Source organism: Lupinus angustifolius, chromosome LG10, assembly GCF_001865875.1.
Source record: "Lupinus angustifolius cultivar Tanjil chromosome LG10, LupAngTanjil_v1.0, whole genome shotgun sequence".
In the NCBI taxonomy this organism is placed as follows: Eukaryota; Viridiplantae; Streptophyta; class Magnoliopsida; order Fabales; family Fabaceae; genus Lupinus; species Lupinus angustifolius.
The window spans coordinates 12,202,998-12,230,813 of NC_032018.1; the positions used below are offsets into that span (position 1 = coordinate 12,202,998).

Consider the following 27,816-nt stretch of genomic DNA (forward strand, 5'->3'; position numbering starts at 1 on the left):
TATAAATTGTGCTTTGGATTATGTTTACTTATATTATAGATTATAAATAGAAGAAATAAAGTAACACATCAAACTTGATGATATTATTTTTTTTCTAAATTAGCATGTCCCAAAAACTTAGTTTATAAAAAAGGGAGTAAACCAAAAGATAGTGAATAAGCTAAGCTGGCCTTTGGTTGTGACCTTCAAAGGTATAATTTCAAGGATAAAAATGGAATTTGATTATGCACAAAGAATCATACTATAAAGTTTATTTTGCCATTAAATAAATGAACAAGCGTGAGTGTTTGATCGAGTTGGAACATAAACCATATGAAGATTCCCAGAAGGGAACTATTGCAAGTGGGATTCCTATTGGGTGCAGAAATCGATATATACCAAAATTACATATGCATTGCACTCAACATTGGGCACATGAAGGGTCTATAGGTTTCTCTTCCTATTTATTGGTAAAAAAGAAAGGGCACAATAATTGTCCCTACATAGGGTATGTTTCCTCCTGCAGCATTGCCAACAATATTGATGGGCCAATTGCATCCAAGTAATATGATAAGAAGGGTACCCCATGTGATCCCCACGTTTCAACTTCAAATATATCTATATTAGGACATTTTGACAGGTGTATATATCATGTAGAGTGTAGTATTTATATGTAAGTGAAAATATTTAAGAGTGTAATATCTATCTATTAGTACATCTAACACTTGTTTATTTATTTTTGAAAATTTTGATGATTAAACATGAATAGAAGATAATGCAGTGACAATGTATAAAATTTATACAATGTGAGTGCATATATTTCTTTTTCAATATCTATATAAAGTCACTATATCATCTACTAATATACTAGCACTTCGACATTTATATATGAATACTAAATGTGAAAATAGGTCAGATCAGGTCAGATTTTGCCTTAAACATGTCGAGACTATATAATATATAGGAGTCTGAACATGACTTGTTAATCTGATAAAAAAAAAAGTCTAGGCTTGACCTGTTTAAAATTCTAACTTATTAGTTTGTTTAAAAGTCTGTTATATTATATGTCATGAAATAGGTCATTATCTTCATATTTTAATGAGCTAATAGATTTACTTTTAGCTAGACTCATTTAACTCTAATAATTAAATAATATTTTTGTATACATTTTATATTAAAAGTAATATATAATCATACTACTTATATTAAAATAATATAATTAAATAGACTGGTCTGTTATACTTAATAGGTTTTTTATATAGCCTAAAGTTTGACATATTAAGTTAAATTTGTTTTCTAAAAAGCTTGAGTCTACAATATTCACGAAAAAACCTAATCTATTATAGGTTAGATAATAAGCCCCTGATAGACGACATAATATGTTTTCACTCTTAATTCAAGAAAATATTTTTAACAAAATAAAGACAGTTAACTACTCTTATTTTTATGAACACTATCCTATTTCTTAGTTCATGCTAGAATAACTAACTTTATATTATGTATTTTAATGGTGTAACTATTGACATTTAAATTGGCTATTTACACTTTTCATAACCAAAACAATATCTTTTTTTTATTTTTAAATTTTGCTATTGTTAATGAGGAGTGTGAAAGAAAAATTAGGAACATATTTTGGTTTATAGGAACTATGAATACACAATTTAGATTGCTAATAATTTTACTCTTAAAATATATATTGACAATTAAAATTATCAATATAAATATAGGGATGAATCCACTTACTCTAAGCTCATCTTAGCCATCAATTCTAGGGAAATCCAATAGTTTGAATAAGTAGATCTAATCATTAGATGTTGATATAATTAATGGCTAGGATGAGAAGTAAGTTTAAAAAACTTACTTTTGGAGTAAGTGGACCCACACTCTATAAATATATAACAAAAGTTAGTGATTCTAGTAGACAAACCTTATTTGTGGCTAGAGGATATGTCACTCTAGAGGATAATGGGTTTGAGAGCAGATTGTTGTCAGATTTGATTGTTGACTAGTTAACAATACAAAAAAATAACCACAAATTTTACTTTACATGTACCATTTTGGTCTTGATATTTGATAGGTGTTCGGTAAAAAAATGATTTGGAAATCATCAGAAGTCCACCAAATATGTTTTTGTGTCAATTTTGGTAGATTCTCATGTTCTTAATTCTTGCAGGTTAGTCCAAAACACTTCAGCCAACTTGCATAATGGCCTAGCAGACTCAGTCAGAAAGCCATACAACTTACATCCACATGGCCTGCCTGACTCAGTCGCAAATTCTGTTATGGTGCATCAGCCTCGGTCAGGCATGGTGCATCATCAGCCAAGCGTGGCGCATCAACCTCGGTCAGATTTGGCGCATCAGCATAAGGCATGTGTGGTGCATCATTCTTGGTGAGAGTTGGCGCATCAGCATCAGGTGTGTGTGATGCATTAGTTTGGCCTAGGCGAGGCATATGAATCTCGGTCAGACTTGGTACGTCAGTCTTGACCAAGTCTGGTGCATCAACTGGTCTTGGCGCATCAACCAAGAAGCATGGGCGAGGTACATCAAGTTCAAGTCCCTCGGTCAGATTCTTTGGTCCAAGAGTATAATGATTAGCCCATCATTCAAATTAGTTCATGGGACAATAATGAAGCAAAATCTGAGGAGAATTTTGGGTTATGCATTCCCTCTTTGTTTGGTCAAGTTAGTCAACGAAAAAGTCAATTATTCCTTAAGCTCCAAGCTTTTGTGCTTTGTATTATAGCATTTTGTTTGTTTGTAACTTTCTGTTATGAACAGATTCGGTTGAGGGTTAGTTAGGAATGGTTATTAGTAATCCTTGTATAAATTCAGTGTTATTTATACTTTCATAATTATCAATGAAATAATTCATGTTTTTTTCTCTTAAAGCAATCTTGTTTTCATATAGTTTGTTATCACCATCAATGAAGTTTTTTCTTTCTAAGATGGTATTAAAGCATCTATTGATGCTCTGCTGTGCTATCATCCATCAAGTGTTTTCTTTAAACTTCCTCTCTATTTTTCCCTTCTTCAACTCATTGATCATCAATGGCTAACAGTGTAGTCACCATCAATCCTCTCAATGATCCTTCTACTCCATACTACATGAGTCCTAATGAGAATCTTGGAGCAGTGTTAGTATCTCCACCATTAATGGGGCAAATTATCACTCTTGGTCCAAGGCAATGATGATGGCATTAAAGACCAAGAACAAACTTCAATTCATAGATGGCTTGCTTCCAAAGCCTCATATGGCATATCCCTCTTTTTCAGCATGGGACAAATGCAATATATTGGTCCTTTCATGGATCAACCAGTCTATAGATAAGTCTATCATGCAGAGTGTGCTATGTTTGGAAACTTCTCTGGAAGTATGGAAGGACCTGAAGGGGAGGTACTACCAGGGTGACATTTTTCGCATTTGAAATCTTCAAGAAAAATTATAAAGTGTAAAGCAAGATGGTAAGTCCATAGATGCCTATTACACACACTTGAAGGGGTTGTGGCAAGAATTGGACAATTTCAGACCCATGCCTCAATGCCCTTCATATTGTGACTTTGAACTTTATAATCTTGTTAAGTCCTATAGAGAAAATGATTATGTTATCAGATTTCTAAAAGGACTTAATGAGCAATATGGAGCTGTAAGATCCAAGATAATGCTTATGGATCTCATGCCCACAATAAATAAGGCATTCTCCTTCCTGATTCAGCAAGAAAGACAGATTATGCTTGAGGGAAATGCCTTGGAAGGTGTGAAGGTCGTGGTTAACACATCCAATGACATGTCGAATAGGACTAAATTCAAAGGAAGAGGTTCTGGATTTAGTATCAGCTTTGGCTTAGGAAGAGGATATGGCTTTAATGGTGGAAGAGGTAGAGGTGCTTCTAAAATGTGCTCCTTCTGCACCAAAGCAAGGCACATTGTGGACACATGCTACAAGAAGCATGATTTTCCACCTCATTACAAGAAAATCAATAACATCAATAATATCACTAGCTTAAATGAGGAAGATGATCAAGATGCTAGACAAAGTATAGGAATGTTCTTTGACGTCATACATATGGATATATGGGGGCCTATTTCCATCGTTTTTATCTTGAGACATAGGTATTTTCTCACTATAGTGGATGATAAGTCTAGACACACTTGGCTATTCTTTATGAAAGTCAAGTCTGAGACTTCTGCCCTTGTGTAGTCTTTTGTTAACATGGTTGATATCAAATTTGGTACTAAAGTAAAAACTATTAGATATGATAATGGCCCTAAGTTTAAATTGAGTGCCTTTTATGATTCAAAAAGGATATCCCACCAAACTAGTTGTGTTGAAACCCCTCAACAGAATGGAGTTGTTGGAAGGAAACATCAACACATCATGGGTATCACTAGAGCACTCATGTTCTAATCTTCCTTGCCTAAATGCTTCTGGAACTTTGGAGTTGCTCATGCTTTCTACTTAATTAATAAACAACCCTCCCATTACCTTGACAATAATTCATTCTTTATAATCAAGAACCAAATCTCTTGCATATTAAAATATTTGGTTGTTTATGCTTTGCCTCTGCTCTAACTGGTAATGGAAAGAAACTTGATCCAATGGCTAGGAAATGTGTGTTCCTTGGATTCAAGCATGGTGTAAAGGGGTGTATAATGTTTGATATAAGTAATAATGAAACTTTCCTATCTAGAAATGTTAGCTTCTATGGAATGTGTTTCCATTTCACACTGGAAAGGATACTTCTAGACAACATATGGATATGTCTCTCCCGACCTCATCCTTCAATAATGATGATGACTTTCTTAATCATACTTATAATGATTTGGTTGATATTTCTAATGCTTTACCTATTGTTGATAATGATGATTATCCTTACCTTGACAATACTGATTTTGGATTAAATAACAACGATGAATCTTTTGACTTCAACAACGATGTTAATCAAGGTTTAAGAAGGTCTACTAGACAAAAAAAGTTACCTTCATTATTTGAAAGATTATCATTGCTCTTTGAGTGTTGTTGTCACCTACCACAGAGATAGAGACACTAAATATCATTTGTCTCAAGTCTTATCCTATAAGAGGCTTTCATCAGGCCAAAGAAACTACACTCTAGCTATTAACTTCAACCTTGAACCTGAAATTTATAATGAGGCCATCCAACATCAACATTGGATTGATGTTATCAATAGTGAACTGAAAGCTCTAGAAAAAAACAATGCTTGGATTTTAACTGAGCTTCCTGATGATAAAAGAGCCATGAGTTGTAAATGGGTCTTTAAGACAAAACACCATGTTGATGGGAGAATAGAAAGACATAAGGCAAGGTTAGTAGCCAAGGGTTACACCCAAACAACATGAATTGACTATCTAGATATCATTAGCCCAATAGTAAAGATAACTACCATTAGAACCATTTTGGCTCTTGCATCTATAAAGGGATGACACCTACATCAACTTAATTTCAATACTGTCTTTCTCCATGATGATATGATTGAGGAGGTGTATATGAAGCCACCTCCTGGTCTCAAAACTCCCAATGACTCTCTAGTTTGTAAACTAGAAAAATCGCTATATAGTCTAAAGCAGGTAAATAGACAATGGAATGTCAAACTTATTGTTGTTTTGATGCAACATGGTTATGCTCAATCAAGAGCTGATTACTCTCTCTTCACTAAAATTAAGAATGGTAGCTATACTTTTATAGTTGTGTATGTGGCTGATCTTGTAATTGCAGGAGACAACCTTGATGAGATACAGGCTATAAAGGATATGCTTGACAACAAATTCAGCATCAAGGACCTTGGTGTACTTAAGTGCTTCCTCGACATTGAAGTTGCTAGAAACAAAGATGAGATTAGTCTTTGCCAAAGGAAGTATGTTCTTGATATACTTCATGACTCTGGTATGTTGGCTAGTAAGCCCTACTCTAGTTCTATGGACAATAATGTTAGATTGGATAACAATTTTGGACAACCATATCTAGATGTTACATCATATAGATGACTCATTGGTAGGTTGGTTAACTTGACACATACAATGCCATATATCTCTTTATCTGTTAGCCATTTAAGCTAATTTTTGGCTGCTCCTAGATGAGATCATTTTAAAGCAACCTTAAGAATACTAAGTTACATTAAGGTTGCTCCTGGAAAAAGGATTATTCTTCCCTACTAAAACTACCACTGAATTGAAAGGTTTCAGTGATGCAGACTGTACTTTTTTAATACAAGAAGGCCAGTCATTGGCTCTAGCAGGTTGTGAAGTCCACTATCTTGTTTATCTTCTTGATGATTTACATTTAAGCCATGTTGGCCCAATTATTTTATATTGTGATAATCAATCTACATTGTATGTTGCTGCTAATCTTGTGTTCCATGAAAGGACCAAAAACATTGAGATGGATTGTCACTCAATTAGGGAAAAAGTTTTGGATGGTGTGGTACATCTCTTGCCTATTTCTTCTAGTGAACAAGTTGTTGATATGTTTACTAAATCCCAATCCCCTAGCATTTTTAAAAAGTAATTTATCCAAGCTTGGTTTGAGTAATATACACACTCTAGCTTGTGGGGATGTCAACTTTGGTAGATTCTCATGTTCTTAATTTTTGCAGGTTAGTGCAAAACACTTTAGCCAACTTGCATCATGGCCTGGCAGACTCAGTTAGAAAGCCAGACAACTTGCATCAACGTGGTCTGCTTGACTCAGTCACAAATTATGTTATGGCGCATTAGCCTCGGCCAGGCATGGCGCATCAACATCATTCAGACATAGTGCATCAGCATCAGTCAGGCATGGCGCATCATCAGCCAGGCGTGGCACATCATGCATGTGAGGCGCACCAACCTCGGTCAGAGTTGGCACATCAGCATCAGGCATGTGTAATGCATCAGGAGTGTGTGGCGCATCATTCTCGGTGAGAGTTGACGCATCAGTATCAGGTGTGCGTGGCGCATCAGTATCAGGTGTGCGTGGCGCATCAGTTTGGCCTAGGCGATGCATATGAATCTCGATCAGACTTGGTGCATCAATCTTGGCTAAGTCTGGTGCATTAGCTAGTTTTGGCGCATAAACCAGGAAGCATGAGCGAGGTACACCAAGTTCAAGTTCCTCGGTCAGATTCTTTGGTCCAAGAGTATAATGATTGACCCATCATTCAAATTAGTTCATGGGACAATAATGAAGCAAAACCTGAGGAGGATTTTGGGTTATGCACTCCCTCTTTGTTTGGTCAACTAGTCAACGAAAAAGTCAATGGTTCCTTAAGCTCCAAGTTGTTGTGCTTTGTATTATAGCATTTTGTTTGTTTGTAACTTTCTGTTATGAACAGATTCGATTGAAGAGTTAGTTAGGAATGATTGTTAGTAATTTTTGTATAAATTTAGTGTTATGTGTTTTTTCATAATTATCAATGAAATAATTCATCTTTTTCTCTTAAAGAAATCTTGTTTTCATATAGCTTATTACCACCATCAATGGAGTTTTTCTTTCTAAGATTTTGTTTGGAGCACATCTTCTCTCCTACAATGTATATCACTCTATGTACCATGAATTATAACTAATAATTATATTTTTAACTTAAATATATTTTCCTTAACTACTCCAAACAAAATATATGCTACTCATTTGCTTCTAGAAAGCAAACAAAGATTGAAAAATTAGGTATATGATATAGAGTAAATATAAACGTCAATCACTTTAATCTCTAATGAATAAACATTACATTTTTAATCTCTAAATAATAACATCGTTGGCCAGTTACGTATCTTGAAATAAAGACCTAACTGATGATGTTATCTTAGAAATTGAAGGTGTACTTTTGGTACTAAAGTGATTACTTTGTTATTTTTATCCGTATAATATATTTCACTCGGGTTTACTTTTGGATTATTTAATAATTTTCTAGCGCATTATGCTAAAGTTAATTTTTTTGCAGATGTATCATTAGGATGATTGATCGCTGAAGAGTAAACCATACACTCAGCATATCATAATTCTTTCTACCACTCTTGCTATTATTATATTAGTTTAAGAAAGCCATCAAAGATGGCCAAAGAAGGTAATATGAATCATATATTTAAGAGTTTAATATTTATATACTGTTAGTGAAAAGATTTATACATAAGTAATGTATCATCAACATTTATTTAGATTACTTTTTAAAATAAATAATAATTAAATATAAATGGTAAATAATACAATAAGAATATATAAATATTCATATATACATTTTTCTCCCTATATTTAACTCTCCCAACAACTGTTTTATGACTTTGTCTGAGACCTTGCAGGGAAGGTATCAGTTTTGTACTGTTTAGAAATTTGTTTAGAGCACGTTATTGCTTTATAAAATATTATTCCTTAATGTTAATTTTATTATTATTACTTTCCTTAGCGTTTATCTTTATCATATATTACATATTATATTGAACTTTAGAGAGGAATTAGATGTGAATTTTAAACTATTTAGTTTCGGCTGGGAATCATTTATATCTTCTCTTTATCTCTATATTATTACGTGTATTTCTATCATCACCTTTAATACCGAAATGTCAATTAATACACAAATTAATGCAAAAATTAATTAACGAAAAATGTCTAGTTCAAAAGCGAATCAAACCAGAAGATCTTCACACATGTGAAGGCAATAATATCAAATTAATGCATAAATCAATTTTCGATGACACAAAATTATTGATGCTGCTAAAACCAAGTACTATATAATATATGTCAACATGCTATTAATTCAAAAGTTAAAATAATCATATTGGATCTAAAATCATGCAAAAGTAAACAAAATCCTGTCAACCATACCATGTGTATGCAACAAACATCAGTATTTTGATAAAATATTTAACTAACATCATGTTTTAATATTCCAGTAGATAACTTTCATCTATATCTACAGTGACTCTATCATATTGTACACATTCCTCAAAGGATACAACCTTTAGTTTATTAGCCAGCTTATTATTTTACGATATTGAATACAAAACTTGTGTGGAGGAGATCTATAGAAACTGAGAAATTGGAAATTCTTGACAAATACAGAGAGCTTAAGCTCCTTAGACAAAAGTACTACATCTCCACTTTCAAAAAGTAACAATCACTGAAGCGAGCACAACTTCTCAAAACATTAACATTCTCCAGCTGAAAGATTGAGCATTCAGTCATGGGGTTTTCAGCACAAATTCGGGGACTACACTGTTTTACTTACCCGACTCCTCTGGTGGTGAAGATATTCAATCCCGAACCCAGACACCGGAATATGACAAATGTTTCTGCACTCATACTTTAAATAAGGGCTCTATCTATAGTCAGTTTGCAGTGTAGATGATCAACATGATTAAGCACATGACCCTAGTCACTGGAATATGACAAACATAATAGTTCTCTGTGGACTGTGGTTAATCACTTGGAGCAGTCCACAAATTAAAAAAAAATGACTGGTGGAACATGACAGAGAAACAATGGAAGATTTTAAGAATTTCCTGTTTTATCATAGTGAAGAAAAAACAAGATCTTTTGTCAAAAAGAAAGGTGTAAATAAAATCACTGCTGATGTTTCCGCTCAAACGGACAAACTACATTTCATTTTTTTTATTTCAGCTTGCATCCCAAAGGAATCAAAGTGAAATAATCTAAATATCCCATGCTGGAATAACATATATTTACCAAATGTTGAACCAAGTTGATCCACTTTTTTGCTGCACATGATTGAACTCATCTTCTTTTGTATCACAACAGTGAACAGCCCTTTGAAATTTCGCTGACAGCTTTTGGTAGGACTGCACTTCTGATGGCTGGACCTGCTTAATTGCCATCTTTAAATGCTTCATTGTTATAACTGAAGCGTCAAGGCTCTCCTGATAACATCGCAACAAATAAAACAAATCACGATATTTGTGACAAAATTCCATCAGAAATCATGCTGAGTGACAAACCTCAATTGCTGCAACAGCGGCCTCCCGACATATTAGTGATATGTCAGCCCCAGTACAACCATCTGAGAGGCTAGCCAATTCTTCAATGCTAACATCAGGACCACATGGGATTTTTCGCAAATGAATGTGAAATATCTCTTCTCTGTCTATTTTATTTGGAGGTCCAACATATAGCAGACGGTCAAAGCGTCCTGGAAAAGTCTTCCATCAGTCATTAAGCAAACTTAAGTCGTTCATATATTTACCCTCCTTCATGTATCTGTGTGTGCATGTAAGAAAGACAAAGAAACAGAATAGAGAGAATACCTGGTCTTAAAAGAGCAGGGTCAATCTTGTCTGGCCGATTTGTAGCAGCAATGACAGTGACATTAACTCTTTGATGCAGACCTGGGATAAATAGAGTTTCGTCAAAAAGCCAAATATGATCTATGTTCAAAGTTTAAAGAATAACTGATTTCATAAAACATCATTTTCTGGCCCAACAGAGATCAAAGCAATTGTACACAAACACACACATTTATATAAGCAACATTCACATTTCCAATGCTAGAGATTCATCACTAACCATCCATTTCAACTAGAAGTTGACTCATGACCCTGTCTGACACGGAAACCCCGTCACTTTCCTTCCCACGAGTTACAGCAAGACTATCTATTTCATCAAAAAATACAATTGATGGGGCATTTGCCCTTGCTTTTGCAAACAATGATCTGACAGCCTTCTCAGATTCACCAACCCATTTACTGAAGAGTTCAGGACCCTTGACTGCTAGAAAGTTCAACCCTGCTTCAGAAGCCACTGCACGTGCCATGAGGGTTTTGCTACAACCCGGAGGCCCAAACATCAATACACCTGTTGGAGGGCGAGTTCCAATACGGTCGAATGCATCATGGTGCTTCTGCGGCCACTCTACTGCTTCCATTAGTTGAGCTTTGACCTCCTTTTGGCCACCAACATCTTTCCAATTAACCTTTGGAACCTCAAGTATTACCTAAGTATACACAAAAAATTGTCAACCCAGTACTATGCTTCACATTCCTATATCATAAATGGTTTGTTTAAGGGTGGGGATTTGAGTTCCTACAATGTAGACAATCCTGGTCTGTATATAGTTAAACATGTTATACAATCTTGAACAGAATGCTAATCAGAAGGAAACTGGTTAATAACAAAGATAACTCACCAGAATATTGGCATAAAGTAATCCTAATTTTGTAAGTTTAACATCACCACTCACACTATAGTATAATACATTGTGAATATGTGATCGAAGTTCCTTAACTTCATTAATTGAATAGAGATGATCCCTTGTACATGTAAATTCAATGACACAGGTTATACATATCTTATTCGAAATAAAGACCTCAAGGACTCATATCTAATTTTTACACTTAGGCTATGTTTGAGAGTTATGAGGGGAAGGGAAGTAGAGGGATCAAAGGGCAAGAATGGGGAAGGAAGGGAAGAGGGCTAATTAACAATGGGAAATGTAGAAAAATATAATTATAAAATTTTACTAAAGACATTTAGGTACTTTGACATGTTTGTCTCTAGAAAAACCCTAAATTGGGGGAACCATGAAAATGGGCATGTGGAGGGTTTTAGAGGGCCAGGACACCTCTAAAACCCTTCCCTCTCATTCCTCCAACTCCCAAACAAGGGAGACTCTTTTCAAAGTCATCCCTCCCCTACGAAACAAGACTCCCAAACAAAATCTTAGCAAACTTTGGTATTTCATCATGTGAGAAACGGAAAGGGGATTACTTAAAAAATTGGGAATAACAAAATAAGCTCAAATCAAGAAGGCAGATATATGCTGACAGATGCTATACTTTATTAGAAACTGACTACCAAAATACTACCGACAATATCAACCATACCTCTCTCATGGCACTGGGTCTTATTTTCATCCTAGCCTTCTGAAAATCTTCAAAACTTACTCTCAAAGTACACTCTTCTATGCCACTATCATGTATTACTTCCATAATTTCAGAAGACACTCCCATCATGCAGGAAGTTGATACAAGATTGGAGGCCACTGACATATCTGAATCAGATGAAGTTGAAAAATCTGAATGATCTTGTGAGTCTGTCGCACCATTCATCATAGCAGGTTGCACAGGTTGCTCTGTTATGTTATCAGAAACGTCACAATTCTTCTTAAAATTAGCATAGTGTCGTAAACAAATCAAGGCCGCCTCATTACAAAGTGCAGCTAGATCAGCACCGACGAAACCATGAGTGACTGTGGCAAGGTGTTCAATTTGTGACTCAGAGAGAGAGTGATCCACTTCACTAAGAAGAGTGAGTAAAATATCCAATCGTTGTTTGGGTGATGGCACACCTGCATAAGGATTTGAGGTGAAGTTGTATAGTAAACTAGTCTACTGAAAGCTTTCTACATGTTCAAGGGAGTGGCTGAGAAAATGAGTTTCAATGTTATTTGGAATTTTAAATTTTTGTTATTAAGAAAGTGAACGAACAAACACAAGAAAAAAACTCCTTATAGGCAGTAACCGTAAGATGGTTTACATGTGGAAAATATGTACAAAACAAAAGTTTAACAACATCCCATGTGGCAGTATGTGGTAGCCACTAGACAAAATTTTAAATACTATACAAGAGTTTGATAAATCCAGGTAAAGTATTAAAACAGATCAACATTTCTCTTGCCCTCAAATGCATATTTCAGATTAGCACTGTTTACAGGCTTAAGTCACACATGAAAAAGCAAAATCAACAACTACATATTTCTACATTAATATTATCACAGATTTAAGGATTGAATTAATGTCCTAATTTTTCCTTTAAAAGAAGAGTAAGAAATGCAGACTAAAGGCATAAAGAACATGATGCATTTCTCTCTCTTACCAAATATACAAGCCAACAACATGGTAGATTGCAGTTTTTTATTTAGCCGCTTCATACAAAATCTCAATCAACTTTAAATTATATTACTATCTATGACAACTATTTCTGAAGTTAAATCAACAACTTAGTCAAAAACCATTTACTCAGAGAAATACCATGATAATGTATCCTACAAGCTCTTCAATACAATGTAGATCAGAATGAAAAGTAATGATGGTAGATGTAAATATTGTTCAGAATAGTGGGCTCTAGTTTATGTTGGATTCTGAAAAATCTCAAATAACATGTTGACAGGGAGAGAATAAATCGTGAGGAAGCACTAACTCAACTGTTAGGCTCCCGTAAGTGTTGTATATATACAGTGTATCACATAATACAATCTTATAAACCCAAAACCTCACAATACATAAAGAAGCACAATTTTATTACAACGATACTAGTGCGTAATAGCAAGTCTGATAGGGTCCCCATTGCAATAAGGCAGTCTTATCTCAGAACAGTAAACTAAACAGCGTACTATTTTAATCAAATAATAGTTTATAGTTTATATATGATTGGCTCAATGCACAAGGCTCCCACCTGGTGAGGTATAGGGAGAATAGATATATGTAGTCTTACCCTCACAAGCGAAGAAGTTGCTTCCAAGAGTTTATAGTTTATATATTGATAAGGCTCAACCCAAGCCAGCAATTGTTAATGTGTACAAAAGAGGGAAAAGAAGAGTTTGGTTAGAATAATTAACTTTACTATTGTACCCTTAGGTAGTTAGAAGGTTATGCTTCTATAAATAGAAAGTTGTTGGGGTAGTTACTTAGTTTTTTGAGTTGAATACTAACTGATTGTGGAATCAGTAATCTTGTGGATCGTGGGATCCATTGTAACTCTACTACTTCATACTCTTCATTTTATATTCAATAAAATCTTGTTTAGAACCCTAGCAGAATCAATTTGATTCTGGTTTAGGGGCAATTCCTTTCAATTTTATTCTTCTTTCATTTGTTTAGGATACCAGTGTTTATCACTGGTATCAGAGCACCATTCTGGTGCTTGTTGGGAGATCCACCATAGCTGCGGAAGTGGGTTTTATCGCATGGTCTCAACACGAGGTATGGCTAAGGAAAACGATAGTTGGCTATAAGAAAGGGACGAAATACACAGAGAATGGGAGGAAATACGCATGAGATTGGAGTTGAATGAAACCCGCACCCAGAAGACTGAAGAATTGTTGGCTGCCATAGCTACCAAATTGGGTGTAAATCAGGAGGAGAATTCTTTAGGAGAAGGCAGTGAAAATGAAGAAGAGGTGGATAGCCATAAGAGGGACCAGAATCCTGATAAGTGGAGAAAGTTAGAGGTTCCTATATTCGCATGGGAGGATGCATATGGCTGGGTGCAAAAGTTGAAAAGATATTTCTCTATGAGAGCTATTTCTGAGGCTGAGAAGATGAGAGCCACCTTGGTTGCTCTAGAAGGTAGAGCTCTCAGCCGGTACCAATGGTGGGAGGGATGCAACCCATCACCTACGTGGGAGAGCTTCAAACTAGCAGTAGTAAGGAGGTTTCAACCTTCCGTGACTCAAAATCCCTTCGAATTATTCCTGTCTTTGAAACAGGAAGGGGCCATAGAGGCATATGTTGAGGAGTTTGAGAAGTATGGTGGTGCATTGCGGGGAATCAGCCAGGATTTTGTTAGAGGTATTCTTGAATGGGCTTAAGGAAGATTGAGAGTGAAGGTGAGATTGTATGAACTAAAGACTCTAACAGAAGTGATTTAGTAGGCCACTCTCATTGAACAAAAGAATTTGGTGGTGAGTAGGAAGACTCAGGTAGGGTTTGCAAGATCCTCTGGGTCAATCAGGAGTAACTCTTATAACAGGGTGGTTACCTTGGAGCCTTCATCTACTAACAACAATAAGAGAGAAGGATCATCCATAGGAAGTGTGGCTGCACCTTCCAGAACCACACAAGAGGCTAGTAGCTCTAAGGTTGCAGGGGAGTATAGAAGGTTGACTAGTGCTGAAATGAAGGAGAAAAGGGAAAGGGGATTATGTTTCAAGTGTGATGAACCTTTCTCTAGGGAGCATAGGTGTAAAAATAAGCAATTGAGCATTCTACTCATGGCAGAGAAAGAGGAAGCTGAAGGGGAAGAGGAAGTAGGAGCTAAGGTTGAAACCTTCAACTCATTGCAACTCTCTTTGTATTCCATGAAGGGTTTAACATCCACCAAGTCGTGGAAGATAGAGGGAACTCTAGTAGGACAACCAGTGGTCATAATGATTGATTGTGGTGCCTCACACAATTTCATCTCACAAGCCTTGGTACAACAGTTGCGCTACCAGTGGAGGACACCAAGGCCTACATGGTGGAGGTGGGCGATGGACACCATATTGCTTGCAAAGGAAGATGTTCACAACTCAAACTTTGTATGCAACAATTGGAGATAATTCAGGACTTTTATCTGTTTGCTTTGGGAGGGGTGGATGTTGTTTTAGGGTTGGAATGGCTTGCCAGCCTGGGGGAAGTTAGTGTTGATTTTGGTAAAATGAGGTTAACTATGAGGAAGGGTGACTCGGTGATTACACTAGTGGGGGACCCTGCCTTAACTAGAGCAGAATTGTCCTTAGGAGCCTTAATGCAAGTATTGTTAAAGGAAGGGAAGGGGTTACTCCTCCAATGTGACCCTTCTTCAGAGACAAGACATGAAGTAAGAGTTCCACCTGAGTTAGAAGGTGTTTTACAGCAGCATCAAGAGGTATCCCAGGACCTTCAAGGATTACCACCATCCAGGAGCCATGATCATGCTATACACCTCAAGGAAGGATCTGAGATCCTTAATCTCATACCTTACAGATGTCCTTATTATCAGAAGGCTGAGATAGAGAGATTGGTGGCTGAAATGTTGGGAGCAGGGGTGATCAAGCCCAGCATAAGCCCCTATTCTAGTCCCATAATCTTGGTAAGAAAGAAGGATGGAGGGTGGAGATTTTGTGTAGATTATAGAGCCCTTAATAAGATTAATATTCCAAATAAGTTCCCTATCCCTTTGATTGAAGAGTTGTTGGATGAATTGGGGGGGTGTCAAGGTGTTCTCTAAGCTGGATTTGAAATCAGGATACCATCAGATAAGGATGAGGCCAGAGGATGTGGGCAAGACTGCTTTTAGAACTCATGAATGCCATTACGAATTCCTGGTGATGCCATTTGGATTGACTAATGCTCCCTCTACCTTCCAATCCCTTATGAATGAGGTCTTAAAACCTTTTTTGAGAAAGTTTACCTTGGTATTTTTTGATGATATCTTAGTATATAGTCCTGATTTGGAGTCTCAACCATCATTTAGGGACAGTTTTGGCCTTGCTGAAGGATCATTCACTAAGAGCTAATTTGAAGAAGTGTAGTTTTGGGCAGGCCAGCCTTGAGTATCTAGGGCACGTCATTTCAAAAGGGGGTGTGTCAGCTGATAGTTCTAAGGTGGATGCTATGAAGACTTGGCCATTACCTACCAACATTAAGAGTTTGAGGGGATGTTTAGGACTTACAGGGTACTACAGGAGGTTTGTACAACACTATGGGAGAATAGCCAAACCCCTCACTGAGTTACTCAAAAAGGATACCTTCAATTGGACTGCAAAGACTACTATTGCTTTTGATACACTGAAGGCTACTATCACTATGGTTGATCTACCCATGTTGGCTATCCCTGATTTCACTAAGCAATTTGTGGTGGAGACTGATGCTTCTAGTAAAGGCTACTATCACTATGGTTGATCTACCCATGTTGGCTATCCCTGATTTCACTAAGCAATTTGTGGTGGAGACTGATGCTTCTAGTAAAGGGTTGGAGGTTGTGCTAATGCAGGAAGGCAAGCCCTTAGCTTTTTGGAGTAAGGGGTTATCTTACAAGGCTCAACAGAAATCAATGTGTGAGAGGGAATTGATGGCTTTAGTTCAAGCCATTGAGAAATGGAGACATTACCCTATGGGCAGGCATTTTATTATCAAAACTGATCAGAAGAGCCTAAAGTTCTTGACTAATCAGAAGCTATTCACTGATGAACAATTCAAATGGGCTGTGAAGTTGGTAGGAGTGGATTTTGAAATCCAATACAAACTAGGTAAGGAGAACCCTATGGTAGATGCCTTATCCAGGAAACTCATGTACTCTGCTATCTCTGTGGTGACTAATGAAGAGATGGAGATTTGGGTTCAAGAACTACACTCACATCCTAAATGGAGAAGGATCCTGCAAGTCTTGGTTGTTTCTCCTACTTCCCATCCAGGCTTTGAACTAAAGAAAGGAGTGATGTACTACAAGGACAGGTTAGTCCTATCCCAGAATTCTAATAGGATTCCTATTATCATATCTGAGTGCCATGAGACTGCTACAGGGGGACATTTTGGTTCCTTTAGGACCTATAAGAGGATTTCCAGTTTCTTATTTTGGGAAGGTATGAAATCAGATATCAAGGCATTTGTGGAAGGTTGTGATACATGCCAGAGGAATAAGTATTCTACTTTGGCCCCTGCTGGATTGCTCCAACCTCTACCTATTCCTCAACAAGTGTGGATGGATATCTCTATGGATTTCATAGGAGGATTACCTATAGTAAAGGGAAGGGATACTATATTGGTGGTGGTGGACAGGCTCACCAAGTATTCTCATTTCTTTGCCTTGGGGCATCCTTATTCAGCAAAGGATGTGGCTGCTATTTTCTTAAGGGGAGGTGGTTAAGTTGCATGGTTTCCCAACCACTATTGTCTCATACAGAGATCCTTTATTTCTAAGCCAATTCTGGAAGGAGTTGTTTAAGATAGCAGGAACTCAATTAAGGCTAAGTACTTCCTATCATCCTCAATTAGATGGCCAGACTAAGGTCACTAATAGGTGTTTGGAAACGTATCTTAGATGTTTTGTAAGTCCTAAGCCTAAACAGTGGCTGGATTGGCTGCACTGGGCAGAATTCTGATTCACTTCCAACTACAACAGCTCAAGTGGCATGACTCCTTTTAAAGCACTGTATGGCAGAGATCCACCTATATTACTAAAGGTTGGGATTATACCATCTAAGGTAGAAGAAGTAAACAAGATGTATGACCAGAGAGATGAAATCTTAATGGAGCTAAAGGATAATTTGTCCAAAGCACAAAACAGAATGAAACAAGTTGCTGACAAACACAGGAGGTGGGTGGAATTTGAATTAGGTGATTGGGTGTTTCTTAAGCTACAGCCTTACAAGCTTAAATCTTTGGCTGCCAGACCTTGTGCTAAATTGACTCCTAGGTATTATGGTCCTTATCAGGTTATGAAAAAGGTAGGCCATGTGGCCTATGAGTTGAAGTTGCCAGATAATTCCAGAGTTCATACAGTCTTTCATGTCTCCTTGTTGAAGAAGGCCCTCAAGCCTCATCAACAACCTCAACCTCTTCCTCCTATGTTGAATGAAGAGCTAGAGCTAGAAGTATTACCAGAAGAGATTGTAGGAAGCAGAGAAGATAATCAGGGCAATGTAGAAGTGTTGGTCAAGGGGCAGAAATTTCCTGACCATGAATGCACATGGGAGTCAGCAACTAACTTGCAGGACCAATTTCCTAGTTTTCAACTTGAGGACAAGTTCAAATTTGAAGGAGGGGGTATTGATAAGGCTCAACTCAAGCCAGCAATTGTTAATGTGTACAAAAGAGGGAAAAGAAGAGTTTGGTTAGAATAACTAACTTTACTATTGTACCCTTAGGTAGTTAGGAGGTTATGCTTCTATAAATAGAAAGTTGTTGAGGGTAGTTACTTAGTTTTTTGAGTTAACTAACTGATTGTGGAATCAGTAATCTTGTGGATCGTGGGATCCATTGTAACTCTACTACTTCATACTCTTCATTCTATATTTAATAAAATCTTGTTTAGAACCCTAACAGAATCAATTTGATTCTAATTTAGGGGCAATTCCTTTCAATTTCATTCTTCTTTCATTTGTTTAGGATGCCAGTGTTTATCATATATCACAAAAGAAAAGAAGAACATACTTATTTTCTTACCAAGTTATTCCTTTAAATCTCTAAGAAATAGCTAGTTGACATGCAAGTGTGCAACCCAGACACATTAAGGAGAAAATGTACTCCATTCGCATATCAACCAAGATAATGTTTACACATTAGTAAGGCATAAATTAGAGGTACAACCGTAAAACTCAAACAATCAAATAAATCAGTATTTATTTTGAAAAGGAACTAAAATATTACTCAGAGAGATAAACAGATAGTTTTGTAGTTTTACCAATTTCAATTTCCTTGTCAAACCTTCCAGGTCGTCTGAGAGCCGGCTCAATATGGTCAGGCCTGTTGGTAGCAGCAATTACAAGTAACCCTTCAGTTCTACTAACTCCATCCATCAAATTCAACAAGGTCGCAACCATTCTTTGAGATAGCTCTTCACCCCCATCTTTCCTTGCAGGGGCAATTGCATCTAATTCATCAATGAATACCTATTACAACATCCCATCATTCAGATATTCAGGAGAACAGAGAACAGAAAAACATCAGATTTAAAATAAGTGGGACTATTCTCAGTGAAACAAGTGAAAAACAATGAAAATAATTAGCCATACAATACTGGATTGAAGTACAGAAAGCTTGAGGAAAAGTGTCCAGATTGTTTAATCATTGAACAAAGCAGGTCATTAATAAGACACTATATGTATGAAAGGTAATTAGAACTGTCAGCAATTATAAGAATGTTTTGAAAAGGATATTATCAGCCATTTTAATTACAAATTCAGTAACTGTAAGTCTCACTTCAATATTTTGTCTGGTGAACTGGTCGCAGCAGAAAAATACTTATGGAAAGTGGAACCTTTTGCTATATGAATTTTTTATGACAAGTTGAGGGCTAGCCAACAATTTTAACATAGCCAAAAAATGTAACATGTAGAGAAATTATAGATAAAATAGCATACAATTGTAAGTTTCCACCATAACTTTCCAATGTTGTAGGGTAAAAAATAAAGAACCGATTCATAATTCTATTATAATTTAAGCAAGTTCAATTTTTAAATCATAGAAAAGAATTAAACAATATATGAGTTATCCTTAAAAAAAATTATACTTTTTACATCAAAACTCGTTCAGAAATTGAGATACAAAAACCAGAGCACTGACTGACAAAATAGTGCTCAAAATTTTACTTTATAGAATACTATTGCATTCAAACATCCATTTCAACAAATAAGAACACTTTATCATTAAGTTCCTCATAAACATCAGTCAACCTTGAGTATACTTCCTTTGTGACTTTTCTTGATCTTTTTAAGTCTAACATGACAGCAACATAGTTCTTATATATCTCATGAAACCTCATAACATTAGGTGTTTCATTGATTTAAATAAATCAGGACATGTATCATATGTTAAATGGTGTATAAAAGAGAAATTACAAATGAAAATTATCAGTAAGGCATATACTAAGATTAACAGTAAACTTTGATGAAAAACTTCAAAAGCTATTTTACATGTGATATGTAGCTCGTAATGAACATATACATCAATATAAGAGCATAGGTTATTTCATTCAAACAGAAAATGTGAAATTACTGAAACACATTCTTTTGACCAAAAAAATAAAAACAAAAAAAATCTAACCACAGCAGGTGCAGCTTGAATGGCAGAATCAAAAACTTCATGCAATGCTTGCTCACTTTCCCCGTAATATTGTGTTACAAGTTCAGGTCCATTTATTGGGAAAAAATTGACCCCAACATCATGAGCACATAATTGAGCCAAGGAAGTCTTTCCTGTGCCCGATGGACCATGAAGAAGGATACCTCTTGTAGTTCGTAAACCAAAACTACATTTTGAAAAACAAGAAGCATAAGCATGCAGAACTGTATGTGCAGATGCATATAAGTATGTGAAGAGACAACTATGAGAATAGGGGTAACTGGTAAGTACTTTGAACTTCAGATTCAATCATTGACTAGCATAAACTGATATGAATGCTTGCAACACAAATGTGCCAACATCAATGCTTGCAACAAAAATGTGCCAACATCAATGCTTGCAACAAAAATGTGCCAACATCAATGCTTGCAACAAAAATGTGCCAACATCAATGCTTGCAACAAAAATGTGCCAACATCAATGCTTGCAACAAAAATGTGCCAACATCAATGCTTGCAACAAAAATGTAACAACATCAATGCTTACAATAAATTGACTATATCACTATTAAGACCTAACATGCATTAGGAGTACTCAATATTTAGTAATGTTCAACTTCATCCAAAGCAACATCTTCATCTCTAAGACGTTGAGCTTGTGCTCTTGATAGCTTTTTAATGCCCAATATTGAGTATCATACTGCATCCCAGGTCTTATAGCCTATACATTAAATTTTCCCTTTAAGATTGAGAGGCACTTTTCAATCACAAATATCAAAAGACATGGCAGAGGATTCAAATTAGTCATAATAAGAACAAAAGACATGCAACATAAACTTTATATTTTCTCATATTAAACATCAATTAAACCATTTAGGTTACACCATTTCTAATGTGTTCCACCTGGAATTTTTAGTGGCCTTCTTCTCACTCTAACAATGGGGTTATATCCTTCATCAACTCTTCTAATTGGGGACTCCATTTATCTACTCACATTAATATATATTACCAAAAGAAACAATTATACATACAGAAGAGATTTAAGTAGCCGACTTTTATGAAGGGCATTCCTTTTCCTTATGAATGAAAATCTATGGTTATCCATTAGCAAAAAAGATAGTACATAAATAATAAAGGAATGGTAATGACAAAAGAATATCCTTCATGCACATTGAGAGTGTAACATTAATTAAATGATATAGAAAATAAGAATGGCAAGAGTCATGGAGAAGAGAAATGATGGGTACAGTCCTTTATATTTAATCTTTTTTCTGTTTTTGCTTGCTCCTTTATCTTTAATCTTAAAACACTAAGAACTCTTACATATTTAATTTATCAGTTTAAAATATCTACGTGCACAGCAATATACTCCAAGATTCTTGAAGTTCTCAGCCAAACTTTCTCATGCTTCCTTCGTTTTTTGGATAAAAAACATATGCATGAGAGATGAGAAGGAAAGAAGTACATGTGCAGAGGATACTCTATAATTGCTTCTAAAGCAAAAGGGCTAAATGCCCTCTGCCACTGGAATCTGATATAAATGGTATATAAACATGTATACTCAGACGCCAAAAGGCATGCTAGGAAGCTGAGCTGAGGGTAGCGCACCGTCTCCTAGTTGTGCAGCCCCATCAGTGAGACATGCGTTTGGTGCATTATGTGTGCCTTTCTAGTTCAGTTGAGGCATGCCGCATGCCTTTAGCACCTACCGAAAGACCCAAAAAAACCAGCAATCAAACTTTATAACTGATGCTAAAGGGTAAGATAACCAGTAGTCTGGTATTTGCACACATTTTATTAAATCTTTTAATTTTTTTATTTTTTACTATGAAGGTCATGATTGAGTAGTTAACTTAAATGGCAAGTTAATGCAAAAAAGTCTACATTTTCCGTATTCTTTTATTGCTAATGCTAAAACAATCACAATGAAAAATCTGAGAGCAAGTACCCATGTTTTATTTATTTAATACTAACATTTGAACTTCAACGGACAAGACACATAATCAAAGAAGAAAATAATAGAACATGGTCACAAAAACATGTGTATCAGCTGGAATAATTATGACTTAAGGGCGCATGCAAGCCATATCCATGACTAGAAAACTAAAATAGGAACAAAACTTAAAGAAGTATCATATGCTAATAGAAATCATGAACCCAAAGAAAGTGACTAAAAGTGAGGGAAAATCACAGAGAAGTGATTCTAAATCCGCAACTGTCCTTAATTGACTAAGAACATTTCACCCAGTATTTACAATTTACACAAGAGTCTACAAGATGAAGCAACCCTACACTAGAGGATTCTAACAAATCACAGAGGAACTATAGCTGACTACTCTATCATCTACTTATCAGAACTGGATACAGGTCTGACACTGATAATTCCCCTATTTTGAAGTCAGATTGCATAGGTAAGGCTGTGGGGCCTTTGAGCTGCGACCCAACAGAGACTAATGAAAGGCTGTGATTCTGTCTAGAGTGGTGCCAAAAAGTGTGAACACTGCAACCACTGATGAAGAATTAAGGTCAAACTCTAAATATTTCCTTACTAAATGATGAGGGATAAATCTAAATGAGACATTTACAACAGATTTTAAATTCAAATAAAGAAAATATTAAGGTTAGATCTCAAATATTGGAGTATGATGCAGGAAATTTGGTCAACAGACACAACTTTAGTCCCCCAAACAAAACAGAAAGATCAAAGTATGCAACAACAACAACAACCAAGCCTTAATCTCACTAGGAGGGGTCAGCAATACTGAATCGAACAACAGCATAATGCTCTATAGAAAGATCAAAGTATAATGCATAGAAAATTATACAATATATGGCAAGGAAAAAATAAATTTGAAATTTTTAACATTGCGCTCCATGCTCAGGGGTGAACATATGCAGCAGACAATATATACCTTGATAAAGCATCTTCCACCGATGAAGAAATTATATCCTTTAAGACTGTATATTCTTTAGATAGACCACCCAGTTTAGAAATATTATCGTGTATGCTATGACTAGCAACCTTGTCTTTAAGTTTCACACTAGAAAACTCACTTTGATTTGTCTCTTCAGACACTGCATTTGATGGCAGAGATAAGAATACCTTTGTTTCACAATTAACAACAATAGCCTGATTTACATTTTCTGCCATGTCAGAATCTTCAGGGTACAATTTATTGCTCCCATTCGATGAATAAAGATTAGATCTGTCAACTTGCATGTTCTTAGCTCCCACCACTTGGAAAATGCAAACTTCTGAAAGCATTGGTACATTCACAAGATTCCCAAGCAGTAAACAACGAGAATATAACCAGGAAGTTGCACATGTTTCTAGTAACATTTTGTTACTTTCATCCCCTAATCCCTCCCTGACATCAAATGAAGCCATTGATTGACTATTCTGATTGGTAACACTTGATGCTGAATCTTCAAATATTGGAGAAGACAACCCACTACCATTAGACAACTTGGATCCATAAAAAGGTGTTCTAGGAGATGCAAAACTATCATTCTCAGATTGGACATGGGATTTCACTGAAGACGAGTTCAATGAGGGCAAGTTTTTAATTTTCAATGGTAACCCATTCTTATGAGGAACCAACTGAAGATGCAATTCCTTGCAATTATATATCATCAGCCGATTATGACAATTATTTTCTGTAGAATACAGTTCACTGCTCCCATTTGAAAGACATGAAAGATACTGTTTCTGTACTGGGTGAACAAACACGGTTGTTCCCAGAGGAGGACATCCCATGGTATAAGAAAGATTTGAAGATAGTCGAACTCCATTCTTCAAAACCTACATAAATGTCACAAAAGAAGGCATTTTCATGAAAATAGATCCACTGTTATAAGTGCTTTGCTAACATAATTAAAAAAAATCAAAAATGTTACAATGAAAAATTGAAAACTAAATCTTTGCAAGGAATCCCCCCCCCAAAAAAAAAAAAACTTAAAAAAGAAAAGAAAGAAAACCTGCGAAGTGAATTAAATTGGTTATTAGCTTAGAAGAATCCCACCAATATTACACAAGGCATTATCATTTTGTCGGAGAAAGGGACTATCAACCATATTTCAAGGGAACGGAATAAGATTTCCATCAGCATGCTATTTGTGTTTTTCAAGACTTGTTAGAGAGAGGTGAAATATGAGTTTATGTCAATTATTAGTTCTTATAGCAATTTCATTAATTGAGACCTAAGTAGAAAGTATGGTGGTTGAGAAAGCCCTCTTTGTTGAGGGTGTAAAGGGCGGCATAGTGCACGAAGCCCCCACCTGGTGGGGTCTAGGGAGATACAAGTATGCAGTCTTACTCCCGCAAACGAAGAGGTTGTTTCCAGGACTTATGAAGTAATTTTCTTTTCGGCTTTCAGCGGGATTTTCCAACACCAAACTGTCCCTTTTAGTGAAATAATAAAATCTGATTAGTAAAAAAAGGTCCCAACTAAGAATTCTACATAAAACAATACTTCAAATTTTCATTTTGCATATTTTGGTACGCTGGTCGAGTCTATTGGGCACTGTGTAGCAAGTGACTTCTTGCTTGTTTCTCCTAGTGAAATAAAATGTGAGTAGGAAGATCCACCAATTAAGGAATTAAATGTTTGCAGAAAAAAGTGGTCAGACAAACCTTACTAGAAGGAAAAACTGTTGCAAGTGCAAAGTAGTTTCCAGCTTCATCATCCAATGTCTTCCCATTTTCCAACCCATAGCATCTGGCACATTCATTAACTAATGATTTAAGAGGAAAGCTATCCAATTGCACATTTTTCCTCCCTGAAGAAGCTATTGACACCTATTAACCAAATAATATATAATGAGATGCGCAAGCGAGTGGAAAAAAGCATCTAAAGAAGCACTTAGCCACAACTAGAAGCATACAATAGCATTGTGAAAAATCAGATTAAAATCTACTATAGCAACATGAATTGATGAATACAAAAACAAACAAAAATAATTTGACATTTGAGACAAAATTCTGAGAGAAAAGATAGATTGCCATGATTATTGAAAAACTTGAACGTCATCCACAAAATATATCATCAACAAGCAATTGTAATTACTAACTAACTAGGCAAACCTATGCAGAATCTCACCACTCAATACTCCGAGAGATTATTGTGCACTCAAAAACTATTAGACTCAATCTAATAAATAAACAACATAACTCATACAATCTGCCTCATTAATTTTAAAATATGCATTTAATTGTCATGCAACAATCAATAACACATTGTCACATCCTTAATTTTTTTATTTTTTACTCTTAAAATAACTAACTTGAAAGTCACACACATGTGATGATAAATAGTTGTAAAGTCTAACAAAGCATAAAAAATAAACTCTTGAAACATCACAAAGTTTAAATTGAATCTCATTTGTTTAGAGAATTATATTAAAATAAAAAACATAACTAAAACAATTCAATTCAAAATTTTCCAACCTAAACAAAGAACAAGATTATAACCGCCATGGACTATGAACAACAATCATGAACAAATATACATAGAACATTACCGAGACAATAGAACCAGGGCTAAGAGAATAAGAAACCATAGAAGGCTCAGAAAGCCAAATTCTGCACCCCTTAGAATCATGAGAAGTTTCAAAATCAGTGATTTTGCCGAAAAAACTTGATTTTGAAATGAAAGAAGGGAATTTTGTAGAAGCATGTTCGCAGAAAGAAGCAAGTTGTTGAACGTCGTCGTTTTCAGAAGGTGTGTTTGGTTCAGGAGTGGATAATAATGATGATGCTCTTGAGTGCGACTTGGAATGCTTCTTATGTTTTGAACTTGAAGACATCTTAGGTTGAGAACTTGAATCCTAAAACCCCTTTTTTTTCTGAATGGGTTTAAGGCTGTGTGTGTGAAACTGAATTGAAGAGAAGGAAGAGAGATAATAAACTAATAATAATTATATTAAATTTTGATTATATTCTCTTAGTCTTGATATTTAATTAAATTTTGATTGATTTGTATTGATAACTAAATTTAATATTCACATAGCTGTTCATTCAATGGGAATGACATTTTTTTTCTTGTGTGCAATTATACACTGTATTTTTTATTGGGTACAATCATAAAGTTTCCTAAAATATCATGAACTCAAATCATAGAAATAGATTCTTTTGACTATCAGATAAAATTGTGTAAATTTTATTCTTTTTAAAAAAATCATTCTTATTGATCTTTTATATTCTTGTATGTTTATTATTTTTTTCATTCACACTAGACATTTTTATTTTTAACACACAAAATAAGAATATACATTTCCTTATATGTTCAACAATTATTATTTTTCAATTATATTATTAATTGTTCGTGCAGTGGAAGCAGTTGTTGAACAACGTTAGCCACAAGTAATCAAAGAAAGAGCAAAATGTTTCTCATGTTTGAATTTTATTAATCTAAAACACCATATTGAAACTAGTCGGTTCAATCAAAAAATTGATTTCCATACTAATATAATATAGTAATTATATTGGACACACAATTAAATTGCTCAATATCAGCAAGTATCAATTAAATCACATTGGTCAAATTCAGTTTGTGAATGAAAAATTCAATAGTTTTCAAATGAAACAAGAATGATCTAAACCTTCAACTCAATAGTTGTTTGTAGGATAGTTTGGCATTGAATCATTTAAATAGTTGAGTTAAATTTTGCAAATATTAATATTCATAAATATATTATATTTATTATTATATATATAACATAACTAATATGCCTTTTAATTAGTAAATTGTTAATTGAATCACCCTAGGATTGAGCATGACTCAACTCTGCTCGCTTACTCAATTTAACCTGATCATGATTGGACTCGAATAGGGTCGAGTTTCATTGGGTCTAGGGTCGGGTTTGAGTTTAAAAATTAGATTTAGTCAATATCTTGGGTGGATAGCGGACAAGCATGATCTGCCCAGAAAAGTCTCATGGTTACACACTCATCATATTTGTATGTGTCTATATTCAATTATGTAGAGAATAATGATGTCTCTTTGGTCAAAAATATTATTGATTATATTAATTTGTCATCATATGTACATGATTAACAATATTTATACATATATCATTTCATATGTTAAATTACATATTCATAATAAATAATGTTGAGAAAACTTTATCTAAAAGAAGTATTCATCGTATTTAATCAAGTCTAAGGTCAGGGTCAGACTCAAGTTCAAAATTGTCTCAGTCGACATTTAGGGTAGAGTTCAAAAAATAATTTGATCAATATTTAGAGGCGGATAAGGGACAAATCTTACGTGGCTCATACTCATCCCTAAGTCACTCTACTACTACACTATTACTCTTATTCCTATGATAACTAGTACACTGTGTATAACAAATTTTTTAAGAGATGACAAGT

The 27,816-nt window shown here is 35.3% G+C and overlaps 1 protein-coding gene across 1 annotated transcript; it reads right to left on the minus strand.

The window, feature by feature from the left end:
- Nucleotides 9,491-26,343, minus strand: LOC109358729 (calmodulin-interacting protein 111). Its single transcript, XM_019603152.1, has 10 exons — nucleotides 25,965-26,343; nucleotides 25,078-25,242; nucleotides 23,357-24,246; nucleotides 20,428-20,632; nucleotides 19,067-19,274; nucleotides 11,809-12,272; nucleotides 10,493-10,919; nucleotides 10,234-10,314; nucleotides 9,928-10,118; nucleotides 9,491-9,849 (listed from the first exon to the last, which is right to left on the minus strand). Exons 1-10 carry the CDS (start codon nucleotides 26,247-26,249, stop codon nucleotides 9,655-9,657), a joined length of 3,111 nt encoding a protein of 1,036 aa, XP_019458697.1. The 5' UTR covers nucleotides 26,250-26,343; the 3' UTR covers nucleotides 9,491-9,654.

Excerpts from the sequence above, each read along its gene's own strand:
- LOC109358729 (XM_019603152.1), bottom strand. The coding sequence starts at position 26,249 with ATGTCTTCAAGTTCAAAACATAAGAAGCATTCCAAGTCGCACTCAAGA. Across the intron at positions 19,275-20,427 it reads TTCAAGCTGCACCTGCTGTG|GTATTCATTGATGAATTAGA; the intron begins GTTAGATTTTTT and ends ATGTTGTAATAG. Across the intron at positions 10,315-10,492 it reads ACTTCTAGTTGAAATGGATG|GTCTGCATCAAAGAGTTAAT; the intron begins GTTAGTGATGAA and ends TATTTATCCCAG.